The following is a 26,900-nucleotide window of genomic DNA, read 5'->3' as shown; positions in this document are numbered from 1 at the left end:
CTTCTCACAATGCACTATTTATACGCCAGTTTATTTCGCTCCTAGCCGCCTTCTGTGGGGGTTATTTTATTTTCTGCAGCCACACAGTATGTTTCTTCTGCTACTTCAAAAAGTGGTAGGTGTCATTTCCTCCAATTCACCGATGGAGGAAGCTGAGGGCCGGAGAACAAAGCCCAGGCCTTTGAGTTCCTGCGCTCCGTTTCCTGGCTCCGCTGCTTTCCTTCTCCCAGACGATCCCCAACGCCAAGGCCAGCGCGGCACCCAGCCCAGAACGGCCTCTGCTCCTCCAACGTTCATCTCCACGGCAAACAGATAACTAATAAAATATCTAAGCTCGCTCAGAGAGCTCTTGTATGGCCTGCAGGTGGCTCGGCAAGGCTGGATTGCTCTTGACAAAGCACAAGAGGTTCGCGCCAGCTGAATCTCTCTTTTTTGTGCTGCTCCCACTCCAGCTCGAGCTGCCTCCATTCGCAGGCCCGTGCCTCCCAGGCTGCCTCTCAAACGCTGCCCTCCCGCTAACACACATTTCCTCTCAACTTCGCTGTGCCAAAGTGGCCCCCAGCGGGAGCTCGGGCGAGCTGAAGTGGCACAAGTACGAACGCACGCAGCTGGGCACGGAAAGCTAAATTAAGAGTTCAGCCTTCACACCTGACCGCTCTCCCAGCATCGCTGCTCTCTTCGCCACGCCAGATGATATTGTCAAGAGAAGAAACATTACGCTTTTGTCCCAAGGTACATTTTTAGTGCCACCATGAAGCATTAGGGATCCCGCAGGATGGCACGCCATCCCGTGGCTGCCCATATTCCTGGGCAAAAATTCTTTCTTTTTCTTTACATCCAATTCTGCCTATCTTCCTCCTCGTCACTGCTGCCTTTAAGTCCTTAACTGCTTTTCCAACTCAGTTGAGCACCATGGATGCTCCCCTGTGCCTGTGAGGGCTTGTTGTTGCTCTTGTACTCAAGTCCTGTTTCTAATCTTTCTGCTGTGCAGATTATTGCTACCCTGCCTTTCCACAGCCACCCAGAGAACAGAGGTGATGAGTCAGAAAGGGAAGTTTAATACTGTCCAGAAACAGAAATAACCAGAAAACCTCAAGAGTTTTACTGTCTTTTTCTTACTGAGAACAAACAAGTTGTAATGAATAAAGGGCGTCACATGGGTTAGTTTTGACAATTATCAAACTGACCTGGCCCACAGCTGCTTTCAAAATACTGAGAGCAAAAGGAATCAGGGGGTGGTAAGAACTGTGGAGATTGTTTTTTTTTTTTAAATGTTTACAGGAGTTCAAAAGACCGGAGGTCATTACAGGATATATGCAGCTCTATTAATTTTTAAACCCAGTTATTAAATATTCCGTTTAGAAAGCTTAATTGGTCAGAATGAGTAGGTGTGAACAGAAAAAAAGTGGTAAAGCCTTACACCCATTTACAGTCAAAAGGAGCAAGCTGGTGACTTCACCAGCTTCAGAATTTTGCCCACGATATTAAGACCCCATGGGCTAGTCATCCTCCAGCAGTAGCTCTCCAACTGTTAGCTATATGGGGATAAAACAATTTCACAGTGAAATACAGGCCATTGCATGGGCATACTGTGCCATGAATGTGGCTATACGATCGCCCTTTTTGCAAATTCTACATATTTATTTAGAACCTTCAATTAACACGAGTGTGAACCAAGGTAGCCTAAGGATTAATGAAAGATACACTGTGCACAGGACATGCAGGAGTTTCCTTGATCTGTGCGACAAACAATGTGTACAGAAAGAAGAAATCAGCCTTACTGATAAAATAACATTCATACAGTAGAAGACTAGGAAATCATTGAAACGGAAGGGAAACTCAAGCACTGCAAGAGGGGAGCATTGGGTCCTTTCAGATTAGTTCATTTGATTAGTAGACCAGAGTTATAATTTTTAGTCATCTTGGAACTCAATTCCATTTTCATGCTGGCAACTCTGAATCATCTCTCTCTCTCTGCTGCTTCAACTTCAAAACAGGAAAAAGTGAATGCAGTAACCAGCCATGGAGTCTTACAAAAATATTCCTGTGCTGTACAAAGTAGCTGAAAAAAAAACGCTTGACTCATACAGCATCTTCTACCGTGGCTGCACGGGCCAGTTTGTGGAACTGTGAGGGGCACCAAGCTAGCGCTCCTTGGTGCAGCAGTGTAAGAACATGAAGAGAAGGTAAAGAAACAAAAGGGGAAATTTTTCAACACTGTACTTAAATCCTGATCCTACTGACTTGAGTAGAAGACTGCCACTGATAGCAGGAGGGCCACAACTTTACCAGTAAACAAAGCCTGGCCCCCAGCTTTTGTGTTGAATGCTTTTGCTGTTTTGGTGGCACCAGTGGGTTCAGCAGTGCCCCTCAGAAATTCCTGGAGAAAAGAGTTGTCTTCTGTAGTTGGCCGGTGTGTTTGGAGGATGGAAGGCATGGAGGGCATGGTCCTGGGCTCTGTAAATAAATATCCAATGGCTGGTACATACCACAACAAGCACAACCGATGAGGAGGGGAGTTTAGGTGGGAAGAACGCAGATGAAGCTTAGAAAGATGCTCTTCTTTTCAAACAGGCACTGTTTATCCTTTTTCTTGTATTCAAAAAAAGAATTCACTGTTAAGTGTCTACTTGGTTAATCTGTATGTGAACTCTTCCTTTCCCAATTAGTATTTTCTTTTAAATTGAGCAATATATTGACTTATGTCTCCATACATACCCATACTCACTCACTGATTACTGGAGCCAAACAGAAGCAAAAAAGTCAGATAAATAGTCACTTGTGTTTTGGCTACATCTTTCATCGTTCACAACTATGTAAAGAGTTCAACTGTATACAGCACATTTAAGAAAATAAAGGCAAAGAAAAACGTAAAGTCAACCTGTGACTAATTTCATCTGGAATACTTCACCAGATCTTGGGTGGTTCTTCTTCTATATTATCTGAAATAAATAGTGTAAAAAATGGACTAACAATAAATGTAAATTGCATCATGGATGCAAAGAATGCTTTAAGAAAATACAACTGAGAAAAATATGCTAATAAATTTGGTTTTGAAATTATCATCACTGGGTTAACAATAGAACCTGATACTTCGCTTGCAGGTGTTTACCCTGCATTCTTTTAACACGCAACATGTAAACTCCCTAAAGGATTTTTAACTACACATCATCTTTCAAAGTATCTGCTTGACTGAGTTCATTTTAATGCTTTATGGTACATACAGATCTAGTCTGAGTATGATTAATGCACAAAAGTGACCTCCATTTAAGGAATCAGCATGACATTCAAATCCAATCACATTTAAGTGGTCACTTAGCTAAATGCATATATTTTAATTGTTTTTCTTTTTTTTTTTTTTTTAAGCAGATACTATGTAAGGATATTACTCCAAAAAAAAGTATTATCTTCCTTTCTAAAAAGATTGAACAGGATCAGAGTAAGCAGAGTTATAGCTCTGCTATGAGGACAGCGGAGCACCTCTGCTATGAGGACAGGCTGAGAGAGCTGGGGTTGTTCAGCCTGGAGAAGAGAAGGCTCCAGGGAGACCTTATAGCGACCTTCCAGCAGGGGGTTGGAACTAGGTATCTTTAAAGTCCCTTCTAACCCAAACCATTCTATGATTCTCTGACTCTTTATCAGGGAGTGCAGCGATAGGATGAGGGGTAACAGTTTTAAACTGAAACAGGGTAGATTTAGATTAGATATTAGGAAGAAATTCTTTACTCTGAGAGTGACGAGGCACTGGAACAGGTTGCCCAGAGAAGTTGTGGATGCCCCATCCCTGGAAGTGTTCAAGGCCAGGCTGGATGGGGCTTTGAGCAGCCTGGTCTAGTGGGAGGTGTCCCTGCTCACGGCAGGGGGGTTGGAACTAGATGATCTTTAAGTCCCTTCCAACTCTAGCCATCCCATGGTTCTATGATTCTATGATATATATTGCAGAGTTGAACACAGAAAATCTGTCCGCCGTCACTTATGTGATACTCATCTTTCACTTAATTTTTTTTTGCCTTAAAGCAAAGAAAAAGTGCCAAACTAGTTTTAATCCTTTCAATGTTCCCTCAACTCTTTCAAGGTTGTAATGTGCTAAACAGAAATATATAAATGCTAAGAATATCCAAGCATTCAATTCTGATAACCTGGTTGGAGAAAGAGACTCCACAGGCTTCATTTGTGATATAAATTACGTCATTCTGTAAATGCCATGCAAATAGTGGTGGGCCAGGACTGCAAACGAAGCTTTACTGGCTTTCAGGCCTTTTTGAAGAACAATGCTAACTGTACCGACGTTTTTCCACAGTCCACACCTTTCAATTAGGACTAAAAATCAGTAGTAAAATTGCAACAGCCTAGGTTTTGGTTTTTCTGATAAAGTGAAACCGACCTTTTATATTTATGGCCCGGCTGTATCTTGATGTGACACATTATTTTACTGTAGATAAATCAGATTTAGATCTGATAGATTTGGCCCTGGAAGACTAATTTCATACTGGCTTGGAATACAGTTCACAACAGTGAATTTCATGTTGCTTCCCATCAACTTGAGGTGCAACAGGAAGACTTCCAGCTGACAACATAGAGGACTGTCTAAAAAGCAACGTTTGCAGGTTTTTACAACAGGATAAATGTTTGATTTTGTACAACACAGAATTGAACTAGATCCTGGCAAGATAGTAATATTGAGGCTTACAATCTGTCACTGAAAGAGCTTAGCACCTTCTAAAACTGCTCCTAACCCATGCAGTTTGACATTTAAAATTGCAGGCTCAGGATGTGACATTTACTACGCAAATTGTTTTCATCTCTCCCCCCCACCCTGCCTTTAATTTTATAATGACTAGAAAATAAATTTAAGTCCCTAATAATTCAGATTAGGTGCAAGTATACCGATGTCCTTGGACAGAGCTCCATTGACTTTTACAGGAAGTTATATATATGTAGATGTTCATTACAGTCTGAATGCAGAGACAGCATCCTGACTTGGTTACAAAAACAAAAATCCGTGTAGAATGCATGTCTTGAAGACCTCTAATTAAAACAATGCTTTTCAACAGACATCACCATCTTCCCCTTTTTCACCCCAGCTGAACAAAACCAGCATTTTGATCTCTGTAGCATTTTGCTTGTTTTTCTTCAAATTTATTAGCTTCTGTAATTATATAGTCCATTTTATTGTTAAATCAGAAACAGTAAGAGAACACTCTAGGTTGGTATAATCATTTTACAATGAGAATATCAGCTACAATACCTTTACCTAATGTTGTCAGAAAACAAAAACAGAACCAGAACAGCAATTTATTTATTTTTTGACAAACCTGCTTATTAAGATATCACCTATTCTGTAAGGAAGAAAATACTTGAAAAATAAAAAAGTTAAAATTTAGTTAAAAGCTTTACTTGTCTGGGAGCAATCTCATAAAACTCTTTTTAATATGAGCACTTCACTTCACAAAATGAAAAAACTATTTACAACATTTTGCTTGCAGTTTGGTCACATTATCTACACACATTTGCAGAAGATCTTAGGCAAAATAGGTATGTATCTTCTTCTGACATAGGCTATCAGATTGATTGCACATTTTCCTTTTACATAATGGCTCTCCTATAGTGCACTGAAGTCAGTGATCACTGTCTAATTACATTCTCATTTTATTTTATGGCTCAACAATAAAATCAATACCTCTTCAAACCCAAGTATCTGAGCGGCTGAATTACATATAGTGTGAAACATGTGGATTTTACTTGTTTGGCCTGATTTTCAAGAGACTAATTCACCTCGCTAGCACAATTAACAAATTGTGCAAACGAATAAAGGACCTGTGCATCTAACTCGCTTGAAAATCAAAGCATCTTGTCAAATTCTGTCAACTGACTTCCCTCTAGTTACAGCTCATTTAAAAAATGTTCATTTCCCTATGGCACTATAATGAACTTTTCAGCACACTATTACTGAATTACAGTATCTTTTACATATATACTATATTTTGGCCAATAATGTAATTTCCATGTCACACAATATCATTGCCTTCACAAACAGAGTTGCTACATACATTCACAGTTTCAATAGATTGTAATTAGCTTCTCCAGTTGTGCTTTAAAAATTCCAAATATTTTCCAACAGTAAGTGCAAAGCAAATGTCCTATGCAGCTACAATTGGTCACAGAGTTATAAACTCCATAATTACGAGAAGAGCGTGCTCTCATTCTCCATTTTCATCACCTGCTTTTTCAGGTATGACCTCCAGACTTCGGCGAGGCTTTGAGATTTCGGCATTTTCAGTGCCTGGCTTATTGAGTCCACATGAAAGAGTGGCATAATGGATTTGTTTCAGATTCTCCAGTGCTTCATTTTTAGCATATTTGAGAAGATCAGCTTGTCCCTGTAAGAAAAAAATGCAGTTAGAATACACAATTGTTAATAGGATTATCTTCCCCCCACTCCCTGTTTGTTTCAGATTAATGGTACAGATGCCCTGCTCAAAAACAAACCCAAAAATCAAACCAAACCGAACCTCAAAATTGGATTACTTGAAGTTAGTAAGAACCAAGCTCTACCTAACATCTTTCGGGAAAGTAATCTGTGCTGTATTTTTCAATCCATGGGGACTATAAAATGTTTCTGCGTAGAGAAAATTGTGAAGGCTGATTTTAATACTTCAGGGAGCAGTTAAACTGTTTTGGGTTTTGGTTCTTTGAGGTGTTTTTTTCCTAGCAATGTGATTCATTCAATAGTAGCACGGTAAAGGATCAAAGTTTGTCAAAGCACGAAATATGAAAATACAGGTTTGTCAAAGCAACATGTAAGAAGGACAGTGATGACAAAGACTTCACAGGGCTATTTGCAGTTCAGCGCTATCCCCCATTACTTGCCATCTTACTCTTCACTGTAAGTTGTAAAATACTTTACAAGTACTTAAAGTTGTAAAGTAAAGTACTACTCATCATGGTAAGTAAAACTGTAAGAGAAACTGTTCCAGACTTAGGCAATTTGTCTCTGTCCTGCATTATTAGCTACTCTATTTCTTTCTATCGATTAAAGCCCTCTAAGGGGGCAACAGTTCTCATGATACAGACTTTGGACAAGGCAGTTCCTGCCGCCACTACCTGCCTGCCCTGCCCACACGCAGGAATGAGCAAGGCTGCAGCTCATGGTGACCACGTGTGTCCTACCGGTGGACACAGGGAAGTTCACAAGTATGTGCAGAAAGTCTGGAAGAGCCAAAGCGACGGCACTGCACCTGTGCTCCCGAAGAACTGCCCCACAGCTTACAGAAAGGAAAATGATGCTTCAAAAATAACGTATCTTAAACAGTGTAATTTCCAACTGAAGGGGAGAAAAACACACACGCACACACAAACCCAAGTACTGTAGTTCCTTGAGACTGTCAGTTCCTATAAAGTCTAATAATGTACGAACACTGACTGCACCTTTTCCTGTAACTGGGGTGCTCATGTCTGTCCTGTGTAAATTCTGGCTCCTGACAGACACTTCTCTTGAAGAGATGCTAATGTCTTTTCTAGAGACATAATGGCTATGTTGCCTCTCCTTTGCCAAATAAAGTTGAAATCCAACTTTACTTTTTGATTTAAAAATTAAAGGAGAGGTAGAACAGCAGTCAGACAAAAACATGTGTGCACTCATGGTGTGATACTTCAGCCTTTCTTCTTTAGCAACTCAGAACATAAATACTACCCTATGAAGTAAGCAGAATTACGCATTTGAGGCACACAAATTGAAAACAAATATTGCTTTCTTCAAAGAAATAATGCCCCCCCTCCCCTTATCCAAGACTATAATAGTCAAAGTGGTTTTTTCTGACTACCAGACAGAAAAAAATCTGGAAGTTCACCAATAACAGCATAAACTTCAATAGTATTTTCTTCTACAGAAAACCAGGGCTACTTTTTCTTTTAAATCACATACTTTTTTTCCAAACTGACAAACAACTAAAAGCTAATTTAAAACACTCCAGCAGACTAAATGAGTCATATCTGGAGTGCATCTGTTTCTAGCCCAAGTTCCATTTTACATGGATTAGGAGAATATAGTTCTGGAACTTTAATCAAGTTGTTTATTATAGGCAGAGCTGCTAGCAACAGTCTATTAATAAGGTGGCCCAAAATTTCTCATTTTAAAAAAAACAAAACTGCTTTCAGTTGCTTATATGCTTGCCAAACTTTAACTACTTCAGCTGATACTCTCTATACAGGATTTTTTGCCACTGGCAGACTTTATTTTTATTACCATTTAATATTATTCTTTAACCTCATCCACATGGTTCATTCAGTTCTGAGAATAAAGACGGGAAAATGCTGTCAGAATTTCTGTAACAATCTCCCATCCTTCCATCCCCACTCCCACTTGGGGTAGGGACTTGTAATTCAAACGACTTCAGGGACCCAGAGCAGTGGGTTTTGTTTATTTTTAATAAACAAAAATCAGATTTTGAACATGGTTAGTGCAATCACTCAGGATTGTATTCTCGATCATTCTTCACCTCTTGACAGCTCCAGCAATGTGGCAAGACAATGCATATTCCATTCCCACACAATAACGAATATGCGTTATAAAAAAAAGTTGGGTTTTTCCTGTATGGCTCCTCCAAGTTGTCTTGCCACCAACATTTGGTTGCCAAAGCAGGCAGTCCAAAAGCCAGACTGGAGGAAGGGAAGGAAGAGCCTGGAACAGGGACTCTGGAGAGGAGGCGGATGGAGAAAAGGAGGGGGTGAGAGCGATCTCTGAGACTGACCCGGCAAGAAGTCTAGGGCTGCAGAAAGGGAGGTCAGACTGTACTATACAAAGTAGAGACTAGATCTTACTGAAAGAGGAGATTGTGAAATAATGACAAACGAACACAGTGCGGCAACACTGAATTTGGACCAGACAGGTGAGTGCAGAAAGGGAAAGACTGAGGCAACATTTGGGATTGGAATACAGAAAGAAAATGAATTGACAAAATCCAACACAGTAAAATGTGTTGAAAATGACACTCAAGTAGAAGGACTAACAACTCAAAAAGAGTGAGAGAGCTTGGTAATGGGATTAAAAGTTGGTGAGACAGAAAAACAAACAAAAATGCAGAGCAGGGAGAAAACTGCAGAATACAATGAAATCAGGTAAGGTGATGAGAAAACTAAAATTAAGACTCATCAGGAAGGATCCCTAGAGGAGGCAAACTGGGGGCAATATGATCTGGAAAGCAATGGGAGAAAACTGCCAGAAGAGAAAATTAGGCACCAAGTAGGAACACAATACCGGATGATGGAGTAGAGAGAGGAAAGAAGAAGCCACGGGTTAGTGGGAATGGCTGGATTTTCATCAGGGAACTGGGAGTGTCTGGACAAGACTGATCAGGGAAGAAGAACCTTGTAGACAAGAGAGATCTGGGATAAGGGGCTGTATTATTGTGGACAACAGGGGTTCAGACTAAACACATTCAGCCAAGTGGGATCAAGTTTAAACAAGGGTGAAACAGAAAAATTAATCTGTGTGTATCAGATACTCTCTTCTCCAACACTTAGAGGGAAGCAATTGATTTCTGAATGCCACTGAACTCAGAAAAATGTTTGTGAAACCAACTGGTTGTCATTATCTGCTGGCAGTCTTGATCCAAAGACAAAACAAGAGCAACCACTGCTACCAAATACGGCACAAGCTCAAGTGAGAGAGGTCTGCGCAATTGATGTAAAGTGCCTAGCTCTGTTGATGTACCATCATGAAGCCATATGCTGGGTAAAAAAAGCAGTATGCATCTTAAAAATGCAAGTTGTAATCACAGTGAACAGTGTTGAACAGTAATACAACACATCTGAAAGGCAGAAAAGTAAAAAAGTCATCCAGATCTGAAAAAATTGCCCCCCCCACTCAGTTAAAAGAAGTCAAAGACTTTCCTTCTGGTTATATATCAAATGTCTCTTGTCCAAGGGCTCTCAAGATTCAGTTTCAATTCTATGCTGAAATAAGATCATGTGCCATTGATTTAATAAGTAAATTAATAGTACTGTTCGTTGACTACAAGCTGGAACACAGCAATCTCTCACTTCTGTGGGCTACTCAAAGGCCTATCACAATCTCACTAGCCCCAAATGGCTATATGCCACTTGCTCCTAAAACACATACTGCAAAGCCAATACAAGAAACCTCTCAATGGCTCAAACCCTAGTCAAGCAGATTCATCGTAAGGAAGTACAAAAAACCTACAAAGCTGATCCAAAGAGACAACCCAATGCTGGAATCTAGAGCAGTTGCAGAACCAAACCTGTATAATGTTTCTCACTATATGGTAGGGCTGGCTCTGTCAGCCTTTCACCTCTGAAAACTGTAAATGAGTTCAATCCTTTAGTGTTGTCCGGCAAACACGCCACAAAACTCAAATTTACTCCCAGGACTGTGGTTAATGGGCATTTTGTGAAAATTCCCATCTAGGAACAGGCCTTGCACATCACAAGTGCAGAGCACTGCAAGAGCACTGTCCTCACAGCAGCAGACGGCAATCGCTGCTGCCTTTCCTTCACCATGGTTTAAATTCAACTAACAGAACTGAGCACTATGTAACTTCAATATCTGTTTCACACATTGATGTTTACAAGCTTCAGAAAATGAATCAAGCATCAAGCTGTTTTGTAGGCAGACATGAAAAAGACGTTAAAGAACATCAAAGTACAAAACTGATATTCATTCATAAGCTTTTAATAAACAGCAACAACAAAGGATGTGAACTAATGTGGAAGCCCAATTCAATATCTTTCATACCGCTCTATGCCAATGCGCCTGCACCAACTACTCTGTTTTGGTTTTTTTTTTAAATCAACATTAAGAATCTTCTGTTTGTTTTGTTGCCTTCAGCTCTTGTCTAAAGGGGCAGTGTTTTTATATCATAGCTCTTGAAAGGTAATTAAAAACAAAACCAAAACGGTTCCTATCAGTTCTCATACCTATGAAATGAGATATCATTTCAGAGCCAATCGTATATAGCATCAACTAGAATGTCTCAGCACAGCTACCTTTATAATTTGGTTTGTATTCATTCATGATTTTTGGTTAGCAGGTTATTCAGTAAGTGCGTTAACATGAAAGTAAAACTGTAGAGATGACATTTGAAATAACTGCATGGGCACCCTTTCCCCCTCAAAATCCCAAGAAACTTCCCAAGAAAATCCCAAACCAGTAATGACGGGGCTTCAGCTCAGGTTCTGGGACCCAAAGCTCCTATCAGGAAAAGAAGCCAATATCACTGGGATGTGGGAGGTTTTCTGAGCACCTACAGGACTAGGTAGCAGCTACCAGACGCTTTACGGATGCCCCATGGTGACAACAGGGCTGCCTGAATCCATTTGCAGGTTTGGTCCATAAAATTCAGATGATTTTTTTTTTAAATATATATTCAAGAAATTGCACCCCTATAAGTGGCTTGAGTGTTCCATTTATAAATACACTTATAAAATTAATGTGGGTGCAGAACCGATGTCATTACAGAGATAACAGATGCCATGAACTGCATGCCTTGGGATGAAAGAAAGTAATTCAGGTTGTCTAATGTGACATGTCTAAAAACTCATAGCCAACAAGAAGCATCTAACAAATGCTGGAGTGAGAAGTCCCACCTTCATTCTGAGTACTTCCACCGAACTCTCACCGTGTGTTTAAAACAGTTCTTTGTTGCAAAGACTAATTTAAAGATGCTGTTACGCTCTTCCTATGGGCATCTCAAATTCCAAGCCTAGATAGGTTTTTTCCAAAGTTTTGCTATGCCAGGAAAGTCCGTAAATTGTTACATTATGTTGTTTGTAGAAGTCTGCTGCCAGTGTACTTAGAGTGATTTTCTTTCTTCAACTGTGTACTCTTCCTGGCAGGAAATGTGATTATCTATGTTTAGAAAATAGGAGTGCTATCAGTCTGAGTAATGACAATAAATAAATTACAAGCAAATGATCTTGCAAACTGCCTATTTGAAAGAGAAGAATATTCTCATACTGTACAATCTCTAAATCTCTCAGATAGGCAACAAAATTCACTAAAGCAGACTAAATTTACTCTAAGTGATATTCTGAAGTTACACAAGTATCGGTATGTGCATATATGGGCTGCATAAGAATGGGAATATACACATACACAAATTGAACAGAGATATTTCAGCTGAATTCAAACATACTATACCAATAATAAATTTGGCCACATGGCTTCAAATTAGCAATAATAAAATCCTTTAGAACAGCAACTGTAACGTGTGTGCGTGTGCACACACATGTATAGATATTTAATAGCTACGTCAGACGTTCTAAACAAAGAGTTCCCCTAGAATTAAGCTGTCAATTTTGTTATTTTATCCAAGTTTCCATTGCATCAACTGTACTCAAAATGTCCCAATTGAAAAAAAAGATCAATATGTACCTTGAGGGTAAAATGCAACTTAATTGGTTTGGAAATAACATCAGCCACACCATGTGAGCATTCTGCGAGTTCTCTGAGGGAGCTGAGGATGGTGCTCATGTAGAATTATTTAGTAATGCTGATCAGAGCCACACAGCAATTCCTAAATCATAGCCAAGAGACCACGTAAAATACTGTTTATAATTACAAGGACAAAGAACAAAAAGTTAAATCCATCTAAGCATGGCACTGCCTTTGGTGTGTTGGTTGCTCAATTGTCTTACTTGTTGAACAGCAAAATTTGGGGCCACTGAATAGACAGGGGTTTATTTTTGTGCTGTTCAAGAGGGAAGCTAATTTGACACAGGCAGGGAATTCAACAGAAAAAATAAATTCTTAAAGTGGCTCAGATTGTCACTCTCCTGATTAATTTTTGCTCTAAAAAATGCAGGCATCCCTGTCCTCACGTATTTTTTAGAGAACTAGAAAAATGGAAAATGGAAATGGAAAAACAGTATTAGATCAAAATTATGCTTGCAGGTCTTTTTCTCCCGACAGGAAGCGTAGTGTCTTAGAAACGGATAAACTTTTTGTCTTTAATTATGTAACACAGGACAAGTTATGGTTACAGCCTATCGTTAAGAGTTTGGAGTGAAAAACCTCAATGTGTTACTTCAAAAAAATCACAGCCTCTAACTTTCTGTACATCTGACTCTGAATAACAGCACTTAATAGATGTCTATGTGAACTGTAATACTTGTAAATAACTTTTAAAATGCAACAACATACCAGAACCTTCTGTAACACCTCCTGTTAATGTTTTGACAACAGGCTGATTAAAAATCTCACTGATTTTTTTGATAAAGTACTAATTATGGGACAAATTGTACTTGTACCTTCCTACAGAAAGGACCTTAATCTGCGAGTAGAAAAAAAACAAGTCAACATTGAAGAGATTTTCTCAGTAATCTCTTCAAAAGGAAGGCCTTTTAACTTCATAATTATGTTAATCCTAAGGATATGCACAAAAGCCCTTCAGTGCTCTGAAGAGCCAGAACTATCATGTGGGTTCTCCAATTCCTGGCTTAGGCAGAAATCACGACTTCACATTTCAGTCGCTCATCAACTGCAAACCTCACCCCTGCCAAACCCTTATGTTCTGAATGGAAAGCAGAGACGAAGCAAAGGTATTGCTGTTTCAGGCAGCATGAAAATAGATCTCCCTATCCAAGCTGGTATCTGATACCTTTGACGGAAAAGTAAAGAACTGGTAAGAATTTATTTCCTTGATGTTTGCCCAAACCCACTGAAGTGATTCCTCTATATCCCCTAGGTAGCACAGGAATGGTACTTGATCATCCCATACACTGTCTTCAGGAAACTCCACTCTAATAAAGGAAAAGTGACAGTCTGGTCCTTTTACCTATAAGCAGAACCTGCACGCGTATTTTTAGAATGTATTAACTGTACACGCTGGGGCAAAGTTAACCTCTTTTTGATTCTCCTCTGCATTGGACTTGTGCAGTGTAACACAAGGGGGACCAGAGCACCAAGCAACACCGTGAAAAGCTTAACAGTTGAAACCAACACGAAAAGCTGGAGAAATACATGTGTACTACTGCTTTTCTGTAGTTGTTCACTGTAAGAAGAGGCAATAGGGAATTCTATTTTCAATAAGAACTAAAAATAAAAAGTAAGTGGGAGAAAATAATTTTCTTTATAATTAAAACAGACTTTATAGTTTAATGTAGTGATGAAATATTTGAGTGGGAGACAGGAACTCATTAGTGGATGTAAACACAAAACTTGAATAATTTGGGCTAGAAGGATAGTGTCATGGGAATAAATTAAGGGAAGCAGTTTTGCTATCTCTATAAATTTTTATATACTCTGCTGAGATGAAAGACCAGTGATAAGAAACCTGAACTGTTCCACATTCTGGTTTCCTGAGGGTCTCTGACAGAAAGCTTTTTTATACTTCATCGCTTATTGTCGTGTCAAAATGTAAGCAGATGCGCTTGACAGAATGCAAAGAGAATCTCTAGCTCATATACCGTCAACTTACTCCAGTCTGGATTGTTAATGTGATTTGTATGTATCATTAATCACCATTCATCACTGACTGAAATAGCAACAGCTTCCCTTCTGTTTTCCAATAACTGCATTAACCTTAATACTCTTTCTCCCTTTCAAGTCACAAAGCAGGGTTTAAACAGCAGCACAGCTTCCTCCCAGCTCAAGTCGCCTCACAGAAATCAATACTCATTGTTTCACCCATGTATTCAAGATTACAGGGGATGCTGTTCACGTTAAAGGGTTGTAAGAAGAAAATGTCAGACAAACTAAATGAAACAACCCCCCCCAACAATAGAAAATAAGAAATATTCACACAGAGAGTCTGCTGTGTTTTCAAGTTACATAAACTAAACTGAATATGGTTACAAAAGTGAATAAATCCAGTTGAACTGTGACACAGAGTAAAGACCAGTAACAATATTAGAATGCCAGTTGTGAATGGAAAAATACAGTAACTAACCATGGAATACACATTACCTTTAAAATTGTAATGTTCCACGTAAAACTTTCTACTGATTTTTGCAGTTTTCTTTCTTTTAAGCCTTCTCTTGCTCCTATATTGTGCAGGTTTTCATGAAACTCCATTGCTGTGGAAAATAAAAGAGGGAAGAATATAATAACTATTTTAATGCATTTTTTGATCACAGAGAGAGAGAGAGATTTGAAACTCATAAGGAAAAACGACAGTGAAAAAGCTTCAGAAATTCTATTCCTCAAGCACAAATGTATCTGGACTAGTAATGTGCAATGTTACACAGCATGCCAATACACACAGATCTCTCCAAGCCAAAATCCACACTGAAGTACCTGTTGGGTCACTGCCATACAAAGATGGAGCAAAGCAAATATTTACTATACAAAAATCTTCTTTAAGCGCAACCAAACTTGTTGCACCATACATAAAAACCTTTTTGCGAGTTGCTATAGATGGGAACAGCAATTTCATGAAATACTTTATCCGAACAAATTTATTTTGTGCCGTGCTCTTTTATGCACTAACTTTACATCACAGTTGTCCGGCTAACAGTTTATATGTTGGGGCAGCCCAGAAAATAACCTTGTCACCATACCCTGGAGGAGAAAAAGAATAGTTGTGAAGAAGGAGCACCAAGCAAACCCCTAAGGACATTTTACCACACCCATGTAAACTACTGTGTCCACAAAAGCTCTATCTGATAAACTGGAAACCAAATTATAGCTTAATTAAAAATTATACTTTTAATTATGTTGAGATCTTCTATTTGCCCAGGGAGTATATGTGCTTCAAAATTTACATGTAACTAATTATCATGGAATAACCATACAAACTTGCATTGGCTGTCAATCCTAGAGTAGACTGACTTTTAAGGACATTATAGTATCTATTCTTCGTAAGCTCTCTACCCGACACTCATGTCTCATTACAAGAAAAAGACTGATACACACACACATACATTTTTAAAATTATTCATAAATTCATTTGAAAGACGAGATTGTTCCTTTTAGCCTTTCTTACTATTTTAAATTTTACTACAAGCAAAATAAATGGCAAATAGTTTCCCTGAATTAAACGACTGCATCATTTTTATTTCCAACACTTCTCCATAGCTCTGCCTCTGCCCCTAGAGTACAGCTTCAAGTAAACCATTCATATTCTACTTCCCCAAAACAGATTTCTAACCAGGTGAGAAGTTAAAGTTCATTCATCCACCACTGTTTCCAAGTATCCAATTCCTGCTCACATCATCAAAAAAAATAAACTCCCAATATGATCATGGAAAGATTATGCACAGATCCATATCTACAACAATAAATTTCTAGAGCCACCATAAAAATACAGATTTTCTGATCTGTAATATGAATTTGGAGACTACACTGCTAAACTTTTGGAGTTCAGTACCTCATTTCCATCTTTATACATATTGCCCTTCAAATCCACAGGCATTAGCGATCGATGAACTGAAACCTTGAACTGAAGCCACTCAGACAGAGATTAAGAATAATGGTGAGGGTCTGCATGATCAATGTGAAATTGGTGCTTTGTAGATTTGAGATTATTCTTATGTATACAAAGTCAGTAGTATCTCAAACACAAAGACAGAAGAGCTCTTTTCTGGTTCACTGACTACCTTCTGTGGTGACTCCCTTCTTTACACTCATGCTACGTTACATTTCTGTTCTGCCAAAGCCACTCCACTCCAGCTGAATATTCCTGGCAGTCAGCAGCAACACCTCAGGGCCCTTTTTCAGAAAATGAGACAAGTCAGACCATCCTGCCAGGGCACACACATGTAAACCCTCAGCAAACAAGTGCCTCCTGCTTAAACAGCACTAATCACCCCCCTATCCTCAGCATCTCTTCTGGACTGGACAGGGCCACTCCTCATTATCATGCTAAACTAAAGTCATCCTACTCTAAATCTAAACACACAACCAGGGACAAGGAGATTTGAATTTATTTCTGTTTCTATTACTGGTTCGCCTGATAAATTGAAATGAGTTATTTCACCTCTTAGTCTCAGTTTGTCCATCTGCTGAATGGACCGAATAGTATTTGCTACACAATATATGGACAACTTAATTTTAGAGTACGAATGCAGCACAGCATGTAACTGTTGCCTATATGTCTCTTGCTATTCCCCTTCTATGTCCCTGCTTGGTTTTCTTGCATTTTGCCTTAGAACTATTTCATGCATTCATAGTGCAAAGTAATGACAAAAGTGTTAAATTCCAAAATAAAACTGACTTCTCAGAAGATAACAGAAAAAGGAAAAAAGAGGAAAGAGCTTTTCATTTACAGCTAAATTAATAAAACGGAAAATGTGTCCATATGAACACATGTAAAAGTGCCTTTAAGATATGCTTGCAAAGAAAACTGAATGTTAAATGTCTTTTTTTTATAAATACACAGGATTTTCTGTCTCCTTGCAAGTAAAAATTCAGCTCTCGCTCTACTTAAGATATAGTAAGCAAATTACTTTTACGAGGCCTAATTACTTCTAGAATTTTTAGTCCATTAATAATTTTGACCTGCCTGAGAGCTCCTGGACAACAACAGACATAATATTAACCTGATTTATCACTCTATCTATTTCTGCATACGCCACCTGCTCAGTCCAAGAAGCACGAGTTACTCATGTTTTACATTTATACTGGCAGATGCTAAAAAGAATATTATCCACAATTTTCTGAGTCATCACAAAGATTATATAGGATATGTATTCTTCGTGTGTTCAGATCGAATTTCCTGCATTTTAATTTGCTCCCATTGCACTAACATTTTTACCTATAATGAAATTACTATTGATTGTTGTCTTGAGCCAGAAAGATCAGTTCTAAAAGCTTCTTCTGATTGGAGATGGCAACTTTACTAAAATCCATATTTACACAGAATCACTGAGGTTGGAAGGCACCTCTGGAGATCATCTAGTCCAGCTGCTTTGCTCAAAGCAGGGTCAGGTAGAGCACACTACCCAGGATTGTGTCCAGTTGGGTGTTGAATATCACCAAGGATGGAGACTCCATAACCCCTCTGGTGTGTTTGACCACCTCTTCCCGTGTTTGACCAGCCAAGACCCCGAAGGAGCCTTCTCTGCCCCAGGCTTAACAGTCCCAGCTCTCTCAGCCTCTCTTCATACGGAAGAAGCTCCAGTCCATTCATGAATCATCCTTCTGGCCCTTGCTGGACTCTCACCAGTATGTCTGTGTCTCTCTTGTACTGAGGTGTCCAGACCTGTATGCAGCACTGCAGATGTGGCCTCACTAATACTGACTAGAGGAAAAGGGTCACCTCCCTCAGACTTCTGGCAATGCACTTCCTTAGCTATGTGCAACTTCTTGTCCATCAGGACACCCAGGTGCTCGTCTCTGAACCTGCTTTCCAGCCAGTCAGCCTCCAGCCTGTATTGGTGTGTGCATGGGGTCATTCCTCTCCAGGTCCAGGACTCAGCACTTCCCTTTGCTGAACCCTGTTCCTGGGGTTCCTGTCACCCCTCTTCTCCAGCTTGTCAAAGTCCCTCTGAGTAGCAGCACAACTACCTGCTGTATCCAGCCTCCTCCAAGTTTTGGATCTTCTGTCAGCTTGCTGAGGATGTGCTCTGCCCCATCATCCCGGTGATAAAGGAAGAGGTTTAAACAGTAGTAGCTCCATTATCAAGCCCTGGGGCACACCACTGTTGACTGTCCTCCAGATGGACTTCATGCTGCTCATCACAATGCTTTGAGCCTGGCTGGTCAGCTAGTTTTCAGTGCACCTCACTGCCCACTTATCTGGCCTCTACGTACTTCCTTAGTTTGTCTGTGAGGGTGTTATGAGGGACAGCGTTGAAAGCCTCAATAAAGTCGAAATAGAGAACATCCACTGCTTTCTGCTCCTCCACCAAGCAAGCCACCTCATTGCAGATGGCTGTCAGGTTGGTCAAGCCCAATTTCCCCTTTGAAAATCCATGCTGACTTTTCCCAATCACCTTCTTGTCCTTCATGTGCTTGGAAATGGTTTCTGGGAAGATTTACTCCATCACCTTCCCAAGGGACTGAAGTGAGGCTGACTGGCTTGGTCATACTTTTTACCCTTCTTGAATTTGTTAAACTGTGGTAACTCTACTGATAATGACAGCGTGATGAGGGTTCAAACATCATTACTTGATTCCCTTCTGAGTTTCTGCTTGTGGAATATTAGGGCACTTACTTTGCATAAGCTGCATTAATAAGTCTGGTCAACCCTACTCCACCGTAAGGGCTAGCTGACAGAAGCCACAGAATTTCTTATTCTCGCAAAACAAAAACACTTCCATCTTTCACAATATGACTCAAGTCTTCCATGTTAAAGGCCAGCTTTTCAGCGAAATATTCACCCCCACTATTGTAAGTCATGTAAATACACTGTAACATATGTAACTAAATAGAAATATCATGATGCAACAGGAGGTTTTTAAACAGAATAAAATACCGCCAACAAATGTTCTCAATCACAATCAAAGATTTCACAGCATATCCTTCTCCACTGCAGTACACTTATTTTTTTTTTTGAAGCATTCTCATAACCAGTCCTTCAGTATTTCCCAATAATTATTTTCTCCTTCAATGCTGAATCACTTTCTGGTTCCCTAGTGAATGCTGATTAGTTTAGTTTGAATTTCATGATTGTCTTGGTTTTGCCCTCTCTCAGACCCTCCCCCCAACCCCTGAATGCATTAGATAGCTTTACCACTTCTTCATCCCTCCTGGGAATACCTTACCATTCAGGCTGCTCTTCTGAAATTTTATGTACAATTCTTTTCTCATTTTCAATAACTTCAAACAGCATGAGGAAAAGAGAAGTGCTATAAAGCTGATCAGTGCAATAGGAACCCTACAGCACGTAAGAAGGCTAATAAAAATTTGCTTTGTTAATCTAGCAAAAGGAAAACCAAAAGAGGAGTAACTGCTCTCTAGATACATATCAGTCAGGTAAGACACTGGACATCAAAGAATTATTTCAGCGAAAGGGCAATATTAGGACACATGTCTGTCAGTAAAATTGGAATTTATCTAAAATTGAGACCATTGTAGATGTGGTACAGTAAGCAGCCTTGAAAAGGAGAAAATGACTCAAATCAAAAACTCATATTCATTTTAAAATAGAGCTTGACATGATCAATTTCCAAAAATTGTACCTGGTAGTAGACTTCAGGACCTTCCAGGCCTGTGTTATCTCAACCAGCTGCATACTCTGAATAGTATTACATGGCAGACCTCAAACCTGCATCAATTTATGCTCAGCATATTCTGATGGAATGTTTATGTCTAGAAACTAAATAAGAACTGATATGACAGTATAGGAACTGGGATGTCTTATTGCTACGACATACTTCAATAACAAAAACCTCTTTCCTAAGTAAAACATACACGACAATACAACAGTCTTGATGGGCTGATAAGAATTCTGAGCCATCACTTGCCAGAATTAGAATGTTAGCTTTATTTTATAGTCGTGGATTTTTAATCAATATTTTAATTATCACAAATATGTTCAGAGGATCCAAAACCTTTGATAACTAACAAGATGTCAGCTTATAATATGCATGCTATTGTTTTGCTGATGCTTGAAATGCTGGAACAAGGAAGATGTATTTCTGTTGCTGCCCTGTGTATTGGATATGTTGGCTTTGTAGTGCCAACGTTATAGCTTCAGGGAAAAGCTTTATTTGGGGATGCATTTCAGAAACAACATTGTAAATACTATTAAAAGTTACTCCTCTCCAACTGCATTTAGCTTGGAAAAAATAGTTTCTTAATTTCTTCGAAACAAAATAACTTCATATGAAATTCGCTATCCTTAATTACTAACTAGAAATGACACCTCTTGAAATTCGGTTAGAAATTCCTCCCACTACTGAGCTTTCACTATAGTTCCAAGGTAGTGTACTTACGATATTGATTAAAATGTGACATATAAGGCAGCATAAGTGATTCTGCTAGTTTAAAACTAATTGAAGCATAAAAATTACATATATTACACAAGTAGCCTTAAGTCACTGAGCTGTATGTTTATATTTTTGCTTTTTTACTGTACAATATATATATCTTTATTGGAAAACTGTGATAAGTACGTTTTTATTAAAATCAAGATGTGAAAAGAGACTGAAAAAAAGGAGAGGTGGAGTTCAGACTGTTTGGAACCCTGTAATATTTAATTTTTTCCTAAGAGTTACTATCACAAAGCCCTGGCGTACAACCTCAGTTTATAGGAAAAAAATTCACACCTTTTCTTTAACTGAGAGTTGAGACAGTCATTTTTCAAGGAATCCTTAGCAAAAGAGCAAGCACAACACTTGCTATACTGTATTTCTAAAGCCAAACTTCTACTTGACGTGCTCGTTTGTTTTCTTTGATGAAAGCTTTCTTGCCAAGAGCATGATTTACAACCTAGCTGAGACATGACTACACAGCAGGTGGGCTCCTCCTGGTATAGGTGTTTACTCTTAACAAAGAACTTTATCAATGAAATAGCACAATAGTAAAACTTTGCCAATAAATGCATATACTGAGCAGGCCTAATATGAAATGGGTAGCAAACAATATTTGTCTATACATGTATAAAATACACACTGATAATACAGCAGTTAAGTACAACTTCAGTCAAGTCAAATGTAATTTATTTCATCCTTGGTAGAGAACTTTTTGATTTAAAAGCAAACCAAATACTTTTCAAAAGAGTAATACCTAAGTAATAAACATTAAATAAACATTAAATATTTTTAAAATGGAAGGAAAACATCATACAGCTCTTGATTAGGTTACTACATATTGCAGCTCAATTACTATGTACACTCATCTCGAATGCTTACAGTTTCTGTGAACAAATTGCATCCATGGATTTGTTCTTTACAAGAAAAGAAATCCAAGAAAGCACTTTATAGATCAAAATATTTCTTCCTACACTGTGTAGGTTAAATGGTAATACAGGAAAGAATTTTAGGAAAGAATTTAAGCTGTAAGTACTCACTTCCACATATAAATATTTAATCTGCACATACAACTGCTACACATGGCAACATCTTCGAAAGCCATGGCCTTAGTTTTTTACAGCATTAAATATGTTTCTTAATATTTTTATTTCAGATTATATTCCCTAAACACTCATGTATTTCAACCTCACAAACAATTTCCTCTTAAAACAAAATCTGTCAGAAAAGTGATTGGGAAAGGAGTCTGGCTACTAGATCACATCAACAATATATCAAATAAACCATGTTAGAGAAGCAACAGAAGTCACTATATCTGTGAATTCTCGTATATTTTGCTTATAGAACACTTCACACAAAGATTCAAAATGAACCTTAATAAATTAGTACTTAGAACACCTCTGTATTATCTAAGGATCACTACTAAGTGCAAAAACTGAACCATAACAGGAACAAGGATTAGACCCTCAAGCACTTCCAAGCACCTGCTTCCCACTGAAGTCACCCAAAACATTTTACGTCATAACTAGAGAATCCGAATGTCATTGCAGGTTCTGAGTGCACTGTGCTTCAGCTTCAAGAAGCTCCAGGTCTGAATTATTTGCATTAAAAATATTTGGATTAATACTTGACGAAATAATGTATTAATTAAAAAATACTGAACAACTAATTTAGTTATTTCAACTTCTTTGGCAACGTGCAGTATCTCTGTAGTAAGTGGCAACGTTCCCCAGACACAGCCAGCCACGTACTGCCTCTACTGAAACACATTTTGGTACCTGCTGCCCTTTTATTCTTTAAAAGTAGCAAAGACAAATTCTATGCCTGAGATAACCTTCTTATCCCAAACAACAATGGCATTACAGCCTGCCAAAAGCCATGCTCTCTGCAAGGACTGAATTAGTATTTAGTCTTCCAATCCAAACTCATCCATTTCCATACGCAATCACAATAATTCAGTTTTCAATGTGAGACACTTTCTTTAATGCCACTTATGACATAGGATGGTCACCAACTTCTTATGAACGTCAGAAGAGATTCAAAGTAGTTGCAGCACCAAGCTTACACTGTTATGAAGTTATAAAGAGGATATCTGTGGCATCTGGCCTTGATTTAATTAAAACTCGGTTACTTCCAGGAGCTGAGTAACCAGCTTCACCTTCCTCAAACACTTCCAAGAACATTCCTGTGTAACATTAATCTTCTAGTCAATGAAATGCACATCAAGCTACAAAACACATAAAACCCACTCACTAACACTCTTTCTGTACCTCCGACACAGCAGTCCCACAAAATACACAGAAAACCAAGCCTTCACATATTAAAACATTTGCTCTGAAAAGAAGAATCTTGGTATTTTACCCCCATTGTAGGGAAAACTTTAATCCACAAGGACAGTCCTCCATGAAGTCAGACTACATTTCTGCATGTGGGTGAAGTTAAGCCACTACGATGTATGAGAATGAATTAATACTGTCTATAAAGGGCAGAAACACAGAGCTATGAGGGAGAGGATTTTTTCCAAAGACTGCTGTATCCATCTTTTATTTATCAGCCTTGATCCTCAAGAGAGAACAATGAAAGTCTAAGGAAAAAAGATCCTGATTTTATTGAATGCTAGAAAGCAGTCTTAATACAGACATTGATTATGGCACATTATAATTTCTCCCAGTCTTCAGATCCTGCTAAGCCCACATATTTTCACTGGCAATAGTAATTATTATCTCTTCTGCTTCCACAGAAATGTAACTTCTCCTTTCCTTAGTATCACCTTCTGGTCCAGAGAAGCTGGGTACCTTTTTCTTTCAAATCGCCTGATTAACACAATTAGTTAAACCCAGAGCCATTTCCCCAACCTCTAATTGTTATTGTTTGTTGCTATTGTTTAAAATATGAAGGGGGATGTATATCTGAAAGCCTGTTCAACTTTTCAGCGCTTTAGCTAATAATACATATTACAAAACTTGTCTTTCAACCATACTGATTGTAACGCTTTACTAACTCTGCTTTTTTTTTAAACCCTCATCTATGGATAGGTTGGAAGAGTTGGTTAGTCTCAGTCAGCAGCTGTTGTACTAGTTCTGTTGTCACATGTAGATACAGATAGTCCATGGGGAAACGAACGGACTCCTCAGCCTTTCCTACTGTTTTGGATTAGACTGTAGTTAGGATAACAGTGTGGCCTTTGAGCCAATCTTAGTACATAAAATGTCTGCTGTGTTTCTGCACTCTAGTATACTTCTCTATATCTTAAGAGATATAATCAATCCTGCCTCTTTAACCATTTTAGCAGATAGAAGGCAACTGCTAAAAAATACAAACTACAAGCTAATATAACTGATTAATTTTGTAAATATATCTGTACTTGGAAAGGCTATTTAAAATCAATAATTCTATTTTAGCCTCTTGTAATTTTATTCTGATTTCCAGTACATAATCAAATTTTCCAGTCATTTTTGCTCACTGAGGTTGCTGAAAGTCAAATATGTAGCTCTGGCCAGTCATCATTAATACAAGCTGATCTTTTATTGGTCTAGAATTGCATTAACAGTAGGAAAAAACAAGGCGTCATGTGAAGGAGCAAACTCAGAACAATACAAAAGTCTGTGCTGGTTTAAGTGCTTGCCCTGAGAACAGCAAGTGAGATCATGAGAATATCCAGCCATATGGGAGATGTATCCTAGGAACCATCCACCCTTGTGCAAAATATATCAGATTCCCCCAAAAACCAACACCATCCAAGGTATTACAGTGAGCTATGTATGAGGAGCAATATATGAAAAACATGGTGTACGATTGGTGTGAGTAACGATGAGAGAGATTTGAACACAGAGGAAAAAGATCAATCACGTATTCACCCACGCTACCTAAGGTGATCTAAGTGCAATTCTTCACTCCCTCCATCCCCCAGTAAAATGTGGCTTCAAGAATATTCAAGGCCCAGGAGAGGAACAGGATTACAGAGGCAGGGAGTATATGCAATGACAGTATAACCTGACCTGCTGTGGAGTTGCACCTGAAGATGCTTAGTGGAGCTGCGTGAGGAAGAAGGACAAATAGGAAAATGAAGAAATGTAGAAAAATGAAGCAAGACATAGTAAAAGAGGAAAGAAAAAAAAACGGTAAAATAATGGTAAAATAACAGTAAAATAATGGACTGAATAAAGAAAGAAAGAGACCTAAGGGAAAGGATTCCCCCCAACATGCCCTTTATTCACACCTCTCCTTAACTATTGGAGACAGTCTATTGTGCAAATAGACCTTCAGAATGATGCTGTGACATACATGGAGAAAGGAGTTAAAACAATTTGAAAGCTGTCCTAGAACAAATGGGAACAAGGAGAGAACACAGTAAAACAGGTATTTCAGAAGAATGAACACTGTCTGAGAGGGGCCTCAAAGTGCTATTTTATTCACAATAGGTGATGTTGGAGATTTTATGTGATGGTGGTAAACATTGTTGATTGTCTAACAGTGAATGTCACGAAAAATATAGTAAAGTATCTGATTCTATGATTTAACTTGAAGATCAGCGTGTCCTACTGATGCAGCCAAACACATTAAATATTGCTCAGTTATGAAGGCCAACGGTAATGGACAAAGCAGCATTTCTTCACTACCCCACAAATGAAGCCATAGTTTAAATGCAGTGGCTTCTAATCAAAAATCAAGACTCACTGATGAGAGGAAGTATTTCAGAAGATGTGGATTAACAGGTTCTACAGGACTTGTGTGAACTCCACAGTATCCATACTGCAAACTCTCACGTCAGGGGTAACTACAAAAATGTTGGGAAAAACTGATCTAGTAATTTCCTTTCACTTTTTAAATAAAAACACAGTTGCGTGCCTATATATCCAGCCAAAAGTGCTCCTCAAGATTTAATTATATCAATTTCTTCCCCTCTGTTAATGGATTATCTAATCTGCACATAGCATGTAACACAGAGTATTACTTTTTCTGCATATTACACGCTTTCTTTTGGTGGACACTAGTCTAAAAACAATTTAGATTGCAAATAACAGGAACAAATACAAAAGAAACAGCTCTGTAAACGCGTAGCTTTGCTGGAAGGCTTAAGCAGTTAACAGGGGAACCGAGAAATATAAGTATTAGGACAAAATTGATTTTATTACTTTGATTTTCAACTACAGGATGTATTTGCAGTGCTTGTATGGCCACCATCATCATCTTTTTCTGCATGCAGCTAAGACATTTTCCCAATGGATATTGTGCACCACATTTATCTTTGACAGCACCCAGAATGTCTGGATATTCCCTTTCTTGAAACTGTATCCTGTTTCTGACATTGCTGAAGGACTTCTTTGGAGTACGTGTTAGAAAATGTACTGATTTTATGTCTTTTGCTACTTGCAGTATTTAATAAACTAAGTCCCTGCTGGTTTAGTCACTGTACAGATGGAATAAATAAGACAGTCCCTGCTCCAACAACTTAGATTCTAAGTATGAGGCAAAAAGGTAACAGATGGGTAAAGAAAGAGTGTGGAGTATAAGGAAGCAATGAAAACTATTTTGGTTAAGGTGGTAGGAGGACATGTGTCAATCTAGCTGTATCTGTGGGATAATTTTAAAAACCAATTCAAAGGAAGTAGCCTGGTGGATGTTTACAGTGAGCCTGTGGGACAACATGATGGAAAGCATGACGATGGCTGACAATCTATCAGGCAGTGGAAACTCTTGCTACCAAATGAGCAAACACAAGAAAAGCAAAAGCAGCTCAGTCCTGACGTACAATGAGGAAAAAGCAGAAAAATGAATGTTAGGGACAGACATCAAAACAACAGCCAGGAAAATGACGTACATAAAGCAAGGCTGTAACAGTCAAAGAAAAGGACAGTACAGCTGAGATCCCAGAAGACAAGAACCAGAACAAGAGTTCTGACTGAACAAATGACCATACAGAAAAAAAAGCTGGAATGCATATTTATGCATTATATTAGCAGTAAACTGACACTGTTAGAATTGCATACAATACCTTAATTTCCTGAATTAAAACAGAAACCTTGGAG

At 38.7% G+C, this 26,900-nt stretch overlaps 1 protein-coding gene across 2 annotated transcripts in view; it reads right to left on the bottom strand.

Annotated features, from left to right (window-relative positions):
• Positions 1 to 5,104: 5,104 nt before the first annotated feature.
• Positions 5,105 to 26,900, bottom strand: part of PLCL2 (phospholipase C like 2) — a 107,922-nt gene continuing 86,126 nt past the window's right edge. Inside the window, exons 6-7 of one of the 2 annotated variants that reach the window (XM_074574984.1) lie at positions 14,924 to 15,033; positions 5,105 to 6,380 (exon numbers count right to left, since the gene is read on the bottom strand). In XM_074574984.1, coding sequence (XP_074431085.1) covers positions 6,201 to 6,380; positions 14,924 to 15,033 — 290 coding nt within the window. In that variant the 3' untranslated portion in view covers positions 5,105 to 6,200. The remainder of the gene's footprint in view (positions 6,381 to 14,923; positions 15,034 to 26,900) is intronic. The other variant, XR_012585511.1, reaches the window with a different exon arrangement.

The sequence above is a fragment of the Larus michahellis genome, chromosome 2, assembly GCF_964199755.1.
Source record: "Larus michahellis chromosome 2, bLarMic1.1, whole genome shotgun sequence".
Taxonomy (NCBI): Eukaryota; Metazoa; Chordata; class Aves; order Charadriiformes; family Laridae; genus Larus; species Larus michahellis.
Note: the sequence above shows the minus strand (reverse complement) of the source record. Positions and strands in the feature narration are given on the sequence as shown.